The sequence below is a fragment of the Tamandua tetradactyla genome, chromosome 17, assembly GCF_023851605.1.
Source record: "Tamandua tetradactyla isolate mTamTet1 chromosome 17, mTamTet1.pri, whole genome shotgun sequence".
In the NCBI taxonomy this organism is placed as follows: Eukaryota; Metazoa; Chordata; class Mammalia; order Pilosa; family Myrmecophagidae; genus Tamandua; species Tamandua tetradactyla.
Genome location: NC_135343.1, coordinates 992,097 through 1,009,530, shown reverse-complemented (window position 1 = coordinate 1,009,530; position 17,434 = coordinate 992,097). Strand labels below are relative to the sequence as shown.

Here is a 17,434-nt window from a genome sequence, read left to right as displayed (position 1 = left end):
GAGAGACAGGGCAGGAGGGACACGGCACGAGGGACACGGCATGAGAGACAGGGCAGGAGGGACACGGCACGAGGGACACGGCACAAGAGACAGGGCAGGAGGGACACGGCACGAGGGACAGGGCACGAGGGGCAGGGCAGGAGGGACAGGGCACAAGGGACACGGCACGAGGGACACGGCACGAGAGACAGGGCAGGAGGGACACGGCACGAGGGACACGGCACAAGAGACAGGGTAGGAGGGACACGGCACGAGGGGCAGGGCAGGAAGGACACGGCACGAGAGACAGGGTAGGAGGGACACGGCACGAGGGGCAGGGCAGGAGGGACACGGCACGAGGGACAGGGTACGAGGGACACGGCACGAGGGACACGGCACGAGGGGCAGGGCAGGAGGGACACGGCACGAGGGACAGGGCACAAGGGACACGACACTAGGGGCCGGGTAGGCAGACGCTCAGGCGGCCCCCAGGCACCTCTGCTGACATCTGACCGAGGGGCAGGCGGCTGTCCCAGGTGTCCACCAACCGCAGACCACCTGTCCAGTTTTCCTCTGAAAGTCCTTACCTGGGAACGCCAAGACGGGACCTGAGTCTGCCCTCCCCAGACAGTAATTCTAAGACCCCAGACATGCCTCACGGCACTCCGTGCTATGGTTGGGCATCTTCAATATCCATTTTGAGGGTTAGTCGAAAATTTGAAGGACCGACTTGCTTCCGGGACACTCTCCACGCGGCAGCTGGGGCGATCCTGAGGGCCCAATGAGCTGCGGGTTTCCGCCCACTTGGGGCAGGGAGGTCTGCGCCCGCCCCTCTGCCTGGAAGCTCCCCTCCTCCGGCACGGCCTCTCCTCGCTGGAGCCTCTCCTCAGGGAGCCCCTGACCCCACTCACCACAGCTTCCCCACCCACTCCTGACCCCCTGATCTTCTTCTGTTTTCCCGTAGTTCTCATCACCTTCTGATATGCCACGCAGCTTATTTATTTATCAAGCTTTTTTTTTGGCATGGGCAGTATCAAGGTTGTTTTTTTTAAAATATATTTTTATCAGATATATTTATATCTGATTAAAATATATTTCAGGGCCACGGTGGCTCAGCAGGCAGGAATGCTTACCTGCGATGCCAGAGGACCCGGGTTCGATTCCTGCTGTCTGCCCATGTAAAAAAAAAAAAGAAGCCTGTGCATGACTCTAGACCCAGCACCCAACGGACCGTGATCAAATAAGATGCCCCAAATGAGCAGCACTCCACCAAGCTCAGGCAATCCACAGGACAATGTCTGATAATAAATAGCTGTTTAAAATATATATATATATATTTCATACACATACTGTCCATACATGGAATACAAATCGGTGGCTCACAATATCATCACGTCATTGTGCATTCACCACCATGATCATTTTTAGAACATTTGCATCACTTCAGAAAAAGAAATAAAAAGAAACAGGAAAAATTCATACATCCTGCACCCCTTACTGCTCCCTTTCATTGACCACTAGTATTTCCATCTACCTAATTTATTGTACCCCTGATCCCCCTATTATTTATTTTTTATCCATGTTTTTTACTCATCTGTCCATACCATAGATAAAAAGAGCAGCAGATGCGAGGTTTTCACAATCACACAGACACAATGTAAAATCTGTATCATTAGACAATCGTCTTCAAGAATCAAGGCTGCTGGAACACAGCTCAACAGTTTCAGGTACTTTCCTCCAGCCTCTCCAATACACCATAAACTAAAAGGAATATCTATATAATGCATAAGAATAACCTCCAGGATAACCTCTCGACTCAGTTTGAAATCTCTCAGCCACTGAGACTTTGTTTTGTCTCATTTCTCTCTTCCCGCTTTGGGTCGAGAAGGTTTTCTCCCCGCGAAGCCCCCCCGGTCCTGGTGCTGGGCACTGTGTGTGTGTGTGTGTGTGTGTGTGTGTGTGTGTGTGTGTGTGAAAACCATGTATGAAGGCTGCCGTGTGTTGTCTGCCCCCCTCTGAAGTGTGAGCTCCAGGAGGGCGGGGCCCTTTGTGTTACTCAAAGGTGCGTCCCTGGCTCCCTGAAGAGGGGCCTCTGGCATGCAGAAAGTCCTCGGTATTTGGGGCGTGAATGAGTCCAGTGAGCACTTTCACTCGTCTGGAGCCCTCTTCTTCCATGGCCCCTGGGGTAGAGAGATGGACAGTAGGAGGTATAAAGGGCGAGGTTGTTGGTCAGCTTGCAGGACTGTGCAGTCCCCGCTTTGCTCTTAGAGACTGCTTCCTGGCAGTTCTGATTGTTCAGCCTTCAAGGGAACCTCCTGTGACTGTTTCTTGAAGATCTGTTTGACATCTTGGGTCATAGGCTGTCTTTGCCACACCAGCCGAGGGCCACGCGAGAGGGGCGTGTGTCACAGCACTGAGCAGGTGTCAGGGAGGGGCAGGGGGCCTGAGGCCGGGCCCCGCCTGCAGGTCACAGGGGGCCTGTGGAGCCTCAGGTCCACTCCAGCCTGGTGGTCACTGTTCAGCCACAGGCGGGGACAGGAAGTGAGGGCAGCAGTCACTCCAGCGCCCGCCGTGCTGCGGTGGCCTCCCCCCACCTGGCGTGGCCTCCCCCTGCCCGGCTGCCTAGGGGGCCGAGGCGTCCCGTGGGCGCCTCCGCTGGGGTGTTTGCCGCAGATTGTTTTCCCGACCTTGCGTGCCCTCTGAGAACAAACCCAAAGAGGAAGAGCGACTTCCTGCTCAACCTAAACCAGGACCCGGGACAGCCAGTTTCGTTCCTGCCGAAACCCCCGTGTGAAGAGCACGGGCTCGTCGTCTTACTGCAAAACCCTCATGGGGGCGGGGCTGGGAGGAGACGCTCCTGCACGTCGGTGGGGCAGCCTCGCCCTGGCACTGGGCACGGTGTGTGGTCTGCACTCACATCCTTCCCGGCACACTCATCAAGGGTCCTGGAGGCCGTGGGACCAGTTCCAGCCGCAGCTCCTGCCCGGCGGATGAGTGTGTTAGCTGGTACGTTGCGGTGTCTTTTAACTGAGTCAAAGTTCATTTTCCAATATAGGAGCCAAGTTTTGCAAGCTGAAGTCACCTGGCAACAGAGGCCTCTGGCTTGGCAGCTCATGACCTGTAGGTTAAAAGTGACTCTGCTGTGTGGAAACTTCCGTTCTGAACAGTGACGCGGCCGAGCGCGGCCACGGGCGCCGGTGGTCTGCGGGTCAGCAGGCCCACGTCTTGAGCCTCAGCCCGCGTGGGTCTCTCTCCTGAAACCAGTGCCTGACAAACTGCCCGAAGCACAGCAGCCACACGCCTTCTTTCTCCCCACCGCTCTTTCCCTGTCCCCTCTCTGGCCTTACGGAACAAAGGAAACTTCCTCTGGGTCTCTGGAAACACAGGGGGGCAGACGCCCTCATGCTTTGGTCTCAAGATCCTTTTATATTTTTAAAAAGCGTTAAGGACCTAAGAGCTTCTCTTTATGGGAGTTACATAACATAGACATTTACCAAATTAAAATGGGAACATTCTACCTGCTAATGAACCTAACCCCAGTAAGTATGTAAAGATAGAACAGGTCAAAACTTCTGCTGTAGTTTGTCAGATATTTTTATTTTTATTTCTGTAAGTAGCTTCGTTAACCAAAAAGACAAAAAAGCAAAGTGTGTGAGAGTCAGCCGAACCAGAGCGAAGCCAGAGCCATCCCCGAGGGGTGTTAGCTCAGAGGGTAAAACCCAGTGACCCAAGCTCTAGAACCAGGAAAAGGGAAGCATCTGCGCAGCAGTGTAGAAAAAACAAGCTTTCTCCCAGCTAAACGCTGCCAATAGATGCTCCATCTTTTACATGCCATGTACTCACCCGTAGGAGAACAGTGGTGAGTCATCGCCTTGACCATCCAAAATTAACATCAGCATCTCTCGAGATGACGGAACCACGGCAGCCAAAGCTGCTCCCTGTCAGTCAAGCCCCTTCTAAGCCTCATTCCTGCACCCCTAACTCGGCACTTGGCCCTCTTGTCCCCAGTTGGGAAGGACGGAGCTGCCCAGCGAAGAGTCACTCTTGGACCTAAAAGTTGGTCATTTCCTTCCCGCTTCACCAGCCTCCCTCGGCTGACGCCTCTCCTCGGCCATCTCACGTCTGTCCTAGACCATCTCACGTCTGTCCTGTGCTGGCTTGTCCCTCGGCTGACGCCTCTCCTCGGCCATCTCACGTCTGTCCTAGGCCATCTCACGTCTGTCCTCGGCCATCTCACGTCTGTCCTGTGCTGGCTTGAAAGGAGTTTGTGCCTTGGGAAGCCAAGGCTTTAATCCTAATCCAGTCCTGTGGCAACAGCCGCTTCTTTTAGTCCCTGTTCAGTCCTGTGTGCTGGGAGCTTGACTAGATTATCCCGTGGAGATGCGCCGTGCCCCATCGTGGGCATTAACCTTGGATTCGAGGGAGATGTGACACCACCATTCCAGGTGGGTCTTAATTAGTTTCCTGGAGGCCTTTAAAGGAGGAAACATTTTTGGAGAGAGAGTGAGTGACAAGAACCACGAGAGCCCACGCAGCCAGAGACCTTTGGAGCTGAAGAAGGAAAATGCCCCCCTGGGGAGCTCCGTGAAACACGATGCTCGGAGAGGAAGCCAGCAGACGTCCCCATGTGCCTTTCCAGTTGAGAGAGAAACCCTGAGCTTCATGGAGAAAGGAGGAGCCGAAGGACCCACCCAATGCACTAGACACCACCAGGTACTGCCCTGGGGTCAGGGGAGGGAAAGAGAAATCCTGAGCTGGGTTGTCACCCAGGGCTGCTTTATTTTGTGGCTGGTGTGCTCCAGCTTTTGCCATCAGGAGCTCATTTGGTTGGCGCTTCTGTCCCTTTGACATGGTCTCATTGTGGGTATGAGTGCCTGCGAGTGTGTGTGTCTGTGCCATGTTCCCCTCAGGGCTCATCCTGCAGGAGTCCTCCCCAGTCCTGGAACCGCCTTCTCTCTGGGATCCCTGGTTCCTTTCACTGGAGGATGTTAGAGCCTGAGCCCTGTGGGCTTGGCTGCTGCCCCAGGTGCCCAGCTCCCATCCTCTGGCCCCTGAGTGGACACGTGCACACATCTGTGAGTAACCGCAGAGGTGCTGCTGGGGATTGAATCACGATCCCAAAGACAAGTCCAGGCCCTGCCCCCGGCCAGCTGTCCACAGGCTCCGGAGGGTCAGTCACAGTACAGAGGCCAGGCGGAGTCGGGGTGGGCCTAACCAGAGACAACTGGCCATTATGCGCAGAGGAAACGTCGACATGGCCGGGAGAGACACACAGGGCAGGAGTGGTCAGTGATGGAGGCGGGGGCTGAGCCCGGACTGGTGGCCACCACCGGACACGGCCACATCCTCCGGTCCCGCTGTCACCCTGCCGACACCTTCACTTGGGATTTCCAGCCTCCAGCCGTGGAGCCGGCAGCTCAAGCCACCTGCTCCGTGGTCCTTTTTCCATCGTCCCTGGAAAACCGAGGCAGGCGCCGTCGGTGTGCCCTTGGCTGGTGTGTTTGGTGACGCGCCGTCTCCCGCCCTGCCACGTGGGCCCTCGAGCCTCTCTCGTTCCCTGACCTCTGCCCAATAGGCGCCAGGCCTCTCTCTGTCTACCCCCCCCGCAGTCCTGTGGCTCCGGCACGCGTGGACAGCAGTTGGGGGCTTGTTGGTCTGCACCCCCACGGGAAACACTTGTTACCTGGAGTTTAGGGGTTCAGTCCCGGTCCTGCCGCCTGTGGGATTCAGAGACGCCCTCACTCCAACTGTGGGGCTGGCCCCTCCCCCACCCCTTGCGGGGGGCTGTTTCGGGCCGAGGGAGGAGGTTCTGCGGCCCCTCCCGCCTCGCCGCACACACTCCCCAGCCCCCTGGATGAGCTTTGTGAGCGTTTTGTATACGTCATTGTTTTTGCTGAAAAGTTCTCTGGGTTTTAGCAAATGCATGTTGTCACGGGTTCCCCGTTACAGTAACCTACAGAATCGTCCACAGCTCTAAAAGCTCTGTGCTCCCCTCTTCACCCCCACCCCGGCCGCGGCGCCACTCGCCTGCGTATGTCCCTAGTCTCGACTCCTCCACGATGTCATATGGATGGAATTACGCAGCGTGCAGCTTTTCTGACTGGCTCCTTCACTTAGCACAATGCATTTCAGACTCAGCCGTGGCTTTGCTGAATCTTTTTTTTTTCTGGTTTAAAGTTTTTTTTATTGTGAAATATAACATATATACAAAAAAGCAATAAATTTCCAAGTACATTTTAACAAGTAGTTATAGAACAGATTTTTAAGTTTGACCTGGGTTACAGTTCCACAATTTTTCATTTTTTTTTCTAGATGCTCCAAGACACTGGAGACCAACAAAAATAAAAATGATGATTCATAGTCATACTTACTATCTTCTCCGTTATACCCCTCCTTCTCTTTAAATAACATACATACATAGAAGCAATAGGTTTCAAAGTACATCACAACAATTAGTTGTAGAACAGATTTCCGAGTTTGGTATGGGTTGCAATTCCACAGTTTTAGGTTTTTATTTCTAGCTGCTCTGAGGTACTGGAGACTAAGAGAAATATCAGTGTAATGATTCAGCACTCATACTCGTTTGTTAAACCCGACCTTCTCTGAATAGCTCCACCATCACCTTTGATCTTTCTCCCACTCTGAGTTTATGATGTTGGAAGGTGACGTCCAGTTTGGGGGGCTTATGAATAGAGTCACTGTCAACACTCACGTGTAGGTTTCTGTGTGGACATAAGTTTTCAACTCAGCTGGGCACCCACTCGTTGAATCCGATGGTGAGGCGATATTTAGCTTGGGAGAAACTGCCTAACTGTCTAACGACGCGGCTGCTCCATTTCGCGAATCCTTGTTTGCCTGAAAGTTAGGTGTCTGTTGAGATCTTTTGCCCTCTTTTAAATTGAGTGTTTGTTTTCTTATTGTAAGTTTTAAGAGTTCATTGAGTAGTTCGATATTTTTTATTTTATTGGCTATGTATTTTGTAAATATATTTTCCAGATCGTGGCTTGTCTTTTCATTCTGTTGATGATGTCTTTTGCAGAGCAGAAGTTCTAAGTTTTTAATAAAGTCCAGTTTATTTTCTTTCTTGGATCATGCTTTTATCAACAACTAATCACCAAACCGTAGGTTCAGTAGATTTTCTCCTGTTTTCTTCTCAAAGTGTTTAGTCTGTGTTTTTCATTTAGGTCTGCAATCCGTTCCGAGCATCTCTGTGGACGGGGCCAGGTCTGGGCCCAACTTCCACCGTGGCACCGTGAGCCCTGCGGCGTCTCAAAAGGACTGGCCTGCCCCGTCCGCCCCGCGCCCCGCGCCCTGTTCCCCACAGCTGTTCCCCTCACGGTCTCTGGGCCCTCACCAGTCATGCCAGGGAAATGACGGTCGTGAGGAGGCTGAGCCGGCCGCCTGCCCCTCTGGCCTCCATTTCCACTCTTCCTTCCTGTTTAAAGTGAATGAATCCAGTGATTTTTTTTTTAATTTCTAAGTTGTCTTCCAACCTCCAGAATGATAGATACATGCTTCAACATCAGTGGTTCTCCTTGTGTGGTGGTAAAGCCTCATGTTTGCATAATGATTCCTTATAAACTGAACAGGTTGTAACAGTAACAAAAGAAAGAAAAGATGCAGGACAGCAGGCCGTCAGAGGTGTGTGCACTGTGCCTCCTCCCTTCCACTTCCCGTGTCCTGGAGGCCCGTGGCAGTGACCGGTCCAGGCGGGGCTGAGCCGCAGGGGCCACCTGGACAGCCCTGGGACCGCGTTCCCCCAGGGCCGAGGGCCCCGTCCCCTGCCATGGATGAGGAGCTCGTCGGCGCCGAGCAGCTGCGTGGCGGGTGGCAGCTCGGCCCCCGTCGCCCCCCTCTCAGGGCCCGGGCCCCCCTCGGCCTCTTTTCCTGGGGACACATTGCATCCACCCACGCCTGCCTCGAGCCAGCGCCCAGCAAACGCTGGAGAAAGCGGGTCTGGCGCCCTCCGCGCCGCACCCGCCACACATGCCTTCCCCACTCAGGTCTCACTGAGGCTGCCGTGTTCAGCTGCGAAGCCCACAACGCCAAGGGGCTGACCGTGTCCAGGGGCGTGCAGGTCAACGTCAAAGGTGAGCGCAGGCTGGGCGCCCCAGGGGCTGGGGGCCTGTGGGGATGGGATCATGGCCAGGCATCCATGGCAACTGGGGGCTGGGGTGGCTGTGCCCACAGGGGCTGGGGGGCTGGGAAGATGCAGCCAGGTACCCATGCGGGAACTGGGGGCTCGTGGTGGGGGAATGCAGCTGGGCAGAAGTCCCCCAGCCAGCTGTCCGGTCTCAGTCCCCGCCTCGCTGCTGGCTTCCTTGGTGACCACCTCGAGTGGGCGTCCCCAGGGGTGGTGTCCCCCACACAGGGCTTACTTGGCAGTGAATTCCATCTCCCGAGTCGGGAGTGTTCATCTGACGCTCTCCAAGGCTGGTGGAAACACCCCAGTCCCACCCGCCAACTTGTGCCCCCTTCCAGGTGTTCACACCTGAAACCAGGAAGCAATGGACGCCTAGAAGAGAAACCGCCTCTCTTCTCAGGGCTCTCAGAAATTAAAGTAAATTTTACGTTTTACTATTTGGTCTTAATTTAGATATTGAGAAATACATATTGGATCTGTGATCCTTTTGCTTTCATCCCGGGGAACAATGCAAGGAAAAAGCAGAAAGTGTTGAGTGGGTTAAAGGTTGTGTAATGCACAGAAAGGATTCAAAATTATAGAAGTTACAGTCATAGAGGATACTGATATTTCCTTTCAGCCGATCAAGGGCATTTTCTAGCAGCTGATGGCAATAAAAAATGAGCAAACCGAAAGTTATTGCCGGAGGAACTGTATAATTTCCTTCCTGCTTTACAAATCCCATTATTATAGTTTTCAAAGGAAATGCTGAGAATTTCAGACATTCATGAGTGGGAGTAAACTTATAGAGACATTTTCAAAAACGGCAGACATGATACAATTTGAAAATGCACAAAATGAAAAGCTCTGCTTTAATTTTAATGCTTCACCCAGAATCGCAGCTAGGACTTTTTCATTGATCCTATTTCCAAAAATCACGTTTCTAGCTTCCACAGCTTTCATCTGTTTTCAACGTTGCGTCCCCTCCTTCTCACGTGTGGGCACCGCGGTGCGCGCGACCTGGGGAGGGAGGGCAGCCCTTCGGGGCAGCTGCGCGGGCGCGCCCCTCCGTGGGGGGCGCCGGACCCAGGGGGCGGCCACGAGCCCCGGCCCAGGACGCTGCCCTTTGCCGGCCCAGGACGCTGCCCTTTGCCGGCCCTGGCCTCTGTGAGTCGGAGCGCCCACCGCAGGGACGTTGCGGGCATCTGCCCGGCCCGCCTGACTCAGCGTGACCCCCACGCCGGCCGCAGGCGGTGGGCACAAGCCCGGTGAGAGACGGCCCCGGCGGGGCGGCCCCTGCGCCCCGCTGCCCGAGCGCCCTCCGCCGCGGAGGCCCGTGTCCAGGCTCGGTCGGGGCCGGCCCGGGTCGCCCCTCGGTAGGGCGCGGGGCGGTGTCCGTCCCTCGGGCCGCGGGAACCCGCGGGAGGCCCTGACCGTGGCTGTGCTCTCCCGCCCAGCGCTCCCCTCCCCGCCCACGGACGTCCGCGTGCTCAACCGCTCGGCCCACGGCCTCCTTGTCTCCTGGGCCCTGGGATTCGACGGGTTCTCTCCGTTCAGGAACTGCAGCGTTCAGGTAAGATGCCGCCGGGGCGCCGCCCCCCCCCCCCCAAGGCCTTGCCGAGCCCCTTGCCTTCCAAAGAGCGGGGGGTGGGGGGCCTTCGGAGGACCGCTGCGGGCGCCGAGGCCCCCCACCCCCGTGCTGTGTCCGCCCCACGCGCCCTTTTCTGGCTCGGCCCCAGGGTGCTGCCCCTCCCTGCACTCCGGGCGCAGCCAGACGAGCCATCTTCTCCGGAGAAGGGCCCAAGGCCGGGCACAGCTCCTGCCCCAGAAAGCTGCTTCGCAGGCCACACCCGCTGGGGCAGCCGAGTCCCGGGCCCCGAGGAGGCAGCAGCCGTTCCTCACCCCACCCGCGCTGGGTGTGAGCAGCCGCCACCACACGGCCCGGCCCCACCACTGCCCGCCGAGTGTCCCCGCCGGCTGGGGACCTGGCTGCAGTGCTGCGAAGCCCCAGACCCCAAGGGGTCCAGTCGGTCCAGACCCCAACGGGGCCCTGCTCTGGGCATCCCAGAGCGTCGTGGGGCAGCGGGTGGCCACTCACGGCTTGCAGCCTGTCGGCCGGGCCCCGGGGGCGGCTCTGCCTCTCCTGCGGGGTCGGTGGTGCCCCCAGGTTCCCGCCCAGCCGAGGGGCTCTTGGGGCACTCTGGGCTGGAAGTGAAGCTTCTGTCCAAGGGCAGCAAGTTCTCCTCTCGGCGAACAGCCGCTTCCGTCTGAAGAGCAGAACTGTGCCTTGTGCAACAGCCCTGCTGCCACCCCCCGCCCCGGGCGTCCAGCACTGGGACCCGCGCTTGCCGCCAGCGCCTCCCCAGCTTCTGTAACAGCTTTTGTAGCCGTCTTAGGACCGACCCAGTTAAAGGGTTCACCTGGGGTTCTGGTAGATTCCATCACACAACCAGCACTCCGTCCACTTGTGGAATCCCAGGCCCATGACAGTCACTTCCCACCCTCTCCTGGGTGCTGGGCGGCAGCCGACCCTCTGTCCGCAGATGTCCGCGGCTGGGCAGTTCACCTACCGGGGCTCTGTGTGGCTTCCTTCACTTAGACAGTGTTTTCAAGGTTCAGATTGTTCTTCTTGGGAAGTTTTTTAATTGCTAGTTTTAACAGTTTCTGTGTTTCTAGGAATCTGTTCTTTTCTTTTTTTAAGTTATTTTATCCAATACTGTTGATACACAGTTACTCATAGAGTTCCCTTAAATGCTTTTTATTTCTTTAAGTTTGGTAGTATGTCCCCTCTTTCATTCCCAATTTTAGTAATTTGAGTCTTGTCTCTTTTTTTGGTTGACCTAGGTAAGCATCTGTCGGTTTTGCTGGTCATTTCAGAGAAGCAACTTTTTTGCTAAATATTTTTATTGAGAAATCTTCACACACACACACAGTCCCTACGTGGTGTACAGTCAGTGGCTCACAGTATCATCACATAGTTGTATATTCATCACCAGATCATTTAGAACATTTGCATCACTCCAGAAAAAGAAATACAAAGAAAAAAGAAACAACTCACACATCTCGTGCCCCTTACTCCCCCCATTGACCACTAGTACTTCAATCTACCCAATTTTTTACCCTTTATTACCCCTATAACTTAATTATTTTTTATCCTTTTGTTTACTCATCTGTCCATACCCTGCATAAAAGGAACATCAGACACAAAGTTTTCACAATCACATGGTCACAGTTATATCTTTATACAATCTTCTTCAAGAATCAGGGTACTGGAGCACAGCTCGGCAATGTCAGGCACTTCCCTCCAGCCACTCCAATGCACCATAAACTAAAAGGGGATATCTGTATAATGCATAAGAATAATCTCCACGATAACCTCTCAACTCTGAAATCTCTCAGCCACTGAGACTTTACTTTGTCTCAGCGCTCTCTTCTCCCTTTTGGTCAGGAAGACTTTCTCAATCCCATGATGCCAGGTCCCAGCTTATCCCAGGAGTCCTGTCCCATGTTGCCAGGGAGGTTTACACCCTGGGGAGTCATGTCCCACATAGGGAGAAAGGCAGTGAGTTCACCTGCCGAGTTGACTTAGAGGCCACATCTGAGCAACAAAAGAGCTTCTCTGGGGGTGACTCTTAGGCCTGATTATCAGTAGACTTAGCTTATCCTTTGCAGAAATAAGTTCCATAGGGGTGAACCCCAAGGTCAAAGCTCAGTCTATTGAATTGGTTGTCCCCAGTGCTTGCGAGAATATCAGGAATTCCCCAGATGGGGAAGTTGAATATCTCCTCCTTTCTCCCCAGTCCCCCAAGGGGACTTTGCAAATACTCTTTAATTCTCTGCCCAGATTACCCTGGGATGTGTTGGTGCATCACACTAATCTGAACAAGCCAATACAATCTCACTCCCTATTCAAGATTCCATGTACATATGGTGTTCAATTAAACGGACCATACAAGTTAAATTAGGAAATGCACCCAAAATATAAGTTTTGCTCCAAATAAACATCTCTCCCTTTGGTCTCACACAGAAGCTGAAGTTTTAGCATATGGACCATATCCTTTCCCCAGTCTTCTGATTTACCTTGGTTCTATCCAGACCAGCTTCATCCATATCCTGAAGTCAAAGTCTGATCACGTTTTCAGCTTCTTTAACAGTTGCTGAATGGGGTACTGCTGACTTTCATAGCCTCAGAGCTGTAACTAAGCGTCTTGGGTGTCACCTAAGTACCTGAAGTTTCAGGGAACGACCAGCTGCACGAACAGCTCAGCATCTCAGAATTTAGAAATAACATTTACAAGTCCTGAATAGACACGACTGCTGTCAGAGCTCACAATCTAGAACCCTTTACAGTTGACCCCAGCCTGATAACCCACGCGCTCGACTTCAAATCACCGAGTTTGAATGTCATAGTGAGTCCACATGAGTGAGGCAGGATGATGATAATTTCTGACATTTCATTCAACACACTGTCCTTAAGGTCAGAGAAACAACTTCTGGTCTCATCTATTTATGGATTCTGTATTGCTTTTCTGTTCTTCATTGCGGTCATTTCTCTAATCTCACTATTTCATTTTTCTGTTTGCTTTATGTTTAGTTTGCTCTTCTTTTTTTAGTTATTTAAGGTAGAAAATTGGGCTTTATTTGTTAAGGATTTCAAATTGAACTTTTTATTCAAGTGGCAGTTGTCTCTTTAACAATCGGCTGCTGATTAAGATGTCTTCTTTCATAATACAGGCATTTATAGCTGTGTATTTCCTTGTAAACACTGCTTGAGCTGCAGTCCCTATTTTCTGATAGTCTTTGTTTTCTTTTCATTCATCTCAAGTATTTTTCTCATTTTCCTTATGATTCCTTCTTTGACCTCCTGGTTATTTGGGCCTGTGTTTAATTCCCACATCTCTGTGGGTCTCTAAAACTGTCTCCTTTGGTGGTCGGGGGACATGCTTGGGGTCTCGGTGCCCCATGGCTCGGGTCTCCCGTGGGCTGCCCTGGAGGACACCGGGCTGCGGCTGGGGCCTGTGCAGCCTGCTCAGCCTGGCTGACTCTCGCTGTGTCCTCGCTCATCCCCTGCCGTGGAGGTCGGCAGCCAACGTCCCCACCTACTGTTGAGGTGTCCCTTCCTCTCCCCTCAGGGGCTGTGGGGTCCGTTGTTTGGTCCCTGCAGGGTCCTCTTTCGTTTACGGCAGTCTGTCCTTGGTGTGGACAGCAGTGTGTGTCATCTCCCTAAGCCTGGACCGTCCCTTTTTAAACTGTTCCCAAGCTGCTGCGCTGTCAGGGTGCCAGGGTGGGGGGCTAGGAAGGCCTCCAGCCCGCAGAGTGCACGACGTCTAGGGTACAGGCGAGGCAGGGAGGGTGGAGGGTCCAAGAGCACGGGCGGCGCCACCCTGCCCGCGGTGAAGGCGAGCGTGCAGGTGGTCTGCTCCCTGGCAGGCCTGGCCTTGGGCGGCCCTGGGACGGCTCCCTGGGAAAGCTGATGGCAGCTTCGGGCGGGCTGTGGCCCCCGTGGGCCCACTCCCCTCCCCGTCCCAGGTGCGGGGTTACGAATGAGAGCGCAGGGTGCCCAGGTAAGGTGGATGGGCGCTTCTGTGATAGGGCTGTGCTGAAGCCTGGCTTCCCCGATGCTCACAGGCAGCTCGGCATCCGTTTCCTTCTCTGCAGTGCCAGCTGCCTGGTGGGACTGGGGTGGAGCATGCCCCTCTGTGTGTGTCGTCACAGTGCCGCATTCCCGAAGGGACTGGGTGGGTTTTGTAGCACTTCCAGCTTTAAGCTCTGACCTGGTAATGTCTGAGTGTCCTGGAGGAGACCCCTGCCCGGGAGCGGGCGGCGGCCCCTCGCGTCCCGCGGGCTCCCAGCCCATCTCCTTGCCTCTTGGGTCTGCCTGCTGTCTCTGTCGATGGCTCCCTCACGTGCTCCCGCCCTGGCCCAACATGCGGCTCCCGTGGCTGAGGAAACGCGTGGGCAGCGAGTGGGGCATTTCCTCGGCTAGGGGAGAGGCGGGTCCCCGGGAAGGAGGGACAAGCTCGAGTGAAGAAGCTGGAAGTTGTCTGTGCCCAGAGCCCCTCCCGAGGGGAAGCAGGCGGAGTCCTGTGTGAGCCTGGGCCGCGGATGGCCCGCTGCCCTTCTGTCCCCACACAGGTGGCCACAGGGCCTGGGGCCCCACAGGGGTGACCATGTCCCCTGAAATAACAGTGCCTGTATCCACACCCTAAAATAGCAACACTGTGTATCCACACCCCATAATTATAAGACCACACTTTGTGTGGGTTCAAGATTTTTAAACTTTGTGTGGGTTTAAATTTTTCCAAATTGCATTTAGTTGCTTTGTTTTAGCCAATAGAATTTTGTTTCTCTGAATAAGATGTAGACATTTTGATAAAACACACAGTGAAAAAATCTATGATTTATCCCCAGTCCCAGACAAAGAGCAGGTTTAAGGGAAAACGTGGACATTTTCTTAGGACTAGATTTTTGCTGCAAACCCTTGTCTTTTCTGTGCACACTGAGGAGGTTTGTAGAGAGATATGGGGGTGACCTGACGGCGTGTGTGGGGGCAGTGAAGAGGAGGGCTCCGGAAGGAACTGTGGGGCTGAGAGGAGATTGGGGGGAAGTTCACTGGCACTGTCCACAGGCTCTGGCCACGAGTCCCCACCGAACCGTGCCACAAACCCCACATTCTGCGTGTGCTCAGGGTCTGGGATTTGGACAGGCGCTGCTGGGAGAATGAGGGATTCGCCGAAGTTAGCCTCAAGGCAGGAGCAGGTTTTGCCCGAGACCCAGGAGCCCCGCTCTAAAGCAGGGGTGGAGACACGTCCCTCCTGGCCGCAGGGCAGATACCCTGGCTCTGCACGAGCCCTCTGATGTGTGCGTCCCTGTTGCATATTCTTCTTCATTATTTTTACAAGTCTTAAAAACATGGGAACCACTGAGCTCAAGAAACTGAAAACCTGGCAGCTGTCTGCCAAGTCCTAATCTAGAAGTAACTTGCTAATGTTTGGGCACATAACCTTCAGTGTTTTCTCTTCTTTTATGAACGTTCGTATTTTACATCTACGTGTACATTGTCACGGCGTCCTTCGCGGTAGCCAGCGTGTGTCATGGGCCCAGCTTCTCTGGGCAGTTCCCATCCACCACGGGTCAGGCGGGCAGCACACGCGGTGGTCTCCCTCGGTGGGGCGGCGAGTTGGGGGGTTGGGGGAGGGCTCTGGGGCTGTCTTGACTTCACAGAAGGCGTGGGGTCCCTGGGGTCCCCACTGGTCATGAAAACGGCTCCTGTGAAGATGTGCTGGCGATTAAAACGCTCGGCTGTCCAGGAGCAGGTGAAGGGTTGGTGGTTGTTCCCTAACTGAAGAAATGTTTTCCTGAAAGGAGAAAAAGACTGGCTTATGGGCCAGTTATGGGAATGCCTTGGAACGCAGGAAAGTTCCTGCAGGCAGGGCAACAGCAGGAGCGTGGGGTGCGATTAGGGGTGAACCCTCCTTTCCAGCTGCAAAACCGCCTGTGGGCTCCAAGGGCAGTGCTGGGGGGTCGTCGTGGCCACGGGGGGGGGGGGGGGGGGGCGGGGGCGGGGGGCTTGCTCTGGGCACTGTCCGGGGACGGGAGGGGCAGAGGGGCCGGGCCTGCCCTCTCCACGGGCTCTGGGCCTTGGAAGGACCCGTTGGGTCTGACTGGTGGAAACAGCACGGTGCGCTCGTGGAGGTGGTCCTGGCCGCGGGGCACTGGCCGGCTGTCATGTTACCGTGATGACTGCCGCCATGGGGCCGCAGCTGCTGCCGAACAGGGTGAGGGGCGCAGGGCCCGGCCTCAGGAGGCGCCCGACGGGAGCCAGAGCACCGCCCGCCCCAAACCCATGCCCTCCCCGACACCCTTCCCCGCGCCGCTCACGCCCGCTGCCCCCCGCCGCCCATGCCCTCGCCTCCGCCGGCCTCCCGCCCACACCCTCCCCGGAACCCTCCCCCGCGCCGCCCACGCCCGCCCCACCAGCCACGCCCGACTCCCCCACCGGCCCACGCCCTTCCCTCTGCCGGCCTCCCGCCCACACTCTCCCCCGGACCCTCACGCCCTCCCCAACCCGCCCCCGGCCCACGCCCGACCCGTCTTTCTGGCCCAGGTGGAGGAGGTGGGCGCGCCCGGGAACGGCTCGGCCGAGGCTATCATCGTGGCCGCTGCGCCGGGTCGGTTCCAGGTGGAGCCGCTGCGCGCCCGGGCCGAGTACAGCATCCGCGTGGCCTGCGCCAACGAGGTGGGCTGGTCGGCTGCGAGCCCCCAGGTCCTGGCCAGCACCACCGAGGGCGGTAAGTCCCGCGCGGCGGGGACGGGCCCTGCAAGCCCCCTCACTCCCCGGGGGTGGCGGTGGACCTGAAAATGGGGGGCGGCATCTCCTGCTGTGCTTCAAGGGCAAGCCGGCCCTCAGGAGGTGTCCGCTTTTACCCAAGAGCCCGGGAGCGCTGTGTCCGCCCTGGGGCAGGGGGCTGGGACAGGGGCGGAGGGGTGGGGGCGGGACCGGGAGCGGGGCGGGCACTGCGTCTGCCCCACCGAAGCCCTGGGCTTGCTCTGCGCTCCCGAGCTTTTCCTTCTCGTGACTCCAGAGTCCATCCTGCAGACCCTTGAGCGTCCGCTACTGGTGGACACCCGCTCCAAGCTGCCCAGGCCCTGTCCCTGACCATGACCCTGACCCGAGGTGTTCACCCAGACGGGTCCCAGCCCCCGGACCGCACTCGCAGGTCCTGGACCGGAGTTGTGAGCTAGCCCCTTTCCCAAGTGAGGCAAGGAAGAGCTGGCAAACTGCTTTGGATGTGCTGTGCTTTCCTTTTCATTCAATTCTAAATCCTTTTTAAGTTGTTTTGATTTCTTCTTTGAATCGTGGGTTATTTAAATGTATGACTTAGTTTCCAAATATTATGGGATCTTCCAGAGATCTCCGTATTAGTGATTTCTAATTTAGCTCTTTTGGGGTCAGAGAGTATATTTTGTGTGACTTGAATCCTTTTAAATGTATGGCGAGCTGATGCATGGCCCAGTATGTGCCGTATTGGCGAATGTGCCACCCGCACAGGCCGCGCTGAGCTTTCTGTGTGGGTCGGGTGGACGGTCCAGAGACATCAGTTACATCTGGTGGGCTGATAGAGGCGGCGTTTAAATCCGCTACCAAGTGTGGGTTTTGTCAGTTTCTACTTGTAGTTCTCTTTTGTTGCAAATATTTTGAAGCTCAGTTAATTTGTATATAAACATTTAATACTGTTATTTCTTTTGATAAATTGATCCCTTTGTCATGGTGAAAGGACCCTGTTTATCCTTCTTAATGTTTTTGCTCTGAAACCTACTTTTTCAGATAAC

At 55.3% G+C, this 17,434-nt stretch overlaps 1 protein-coding gene across 2 annotated transcripts in view; it reads left to right on the top strand.

The window, feature by feature from the left end:
* MERTK (MER proto-oncogene, tyrosine kinase) overlaps window positions 1-17,434 on the top strand; it is an 86,312-nt gene that overhangs the window by 38,280 nt on the left and 30,598 nt on the right. For both annotated transcript variants that reach the window (XM_077133716.1, XM_077133717.1), the window contains 3 exons: window positions 7,983-8,069; window positions 9,559-9,674; window positions 16,209-16,392. In XM_077133716.1, coding sequence (XP_076989831.1) covers window positions 7,983-8,069; window positions 9,559-9,674; window positions 16,209-16,392 — 387 coding nt within the window. The remainder of the gene's footprint in view (window positions 1-7,982; window positions 8,070-9,558; window positions 9,675-16,208; window positions 16,393-17,434) is intronic.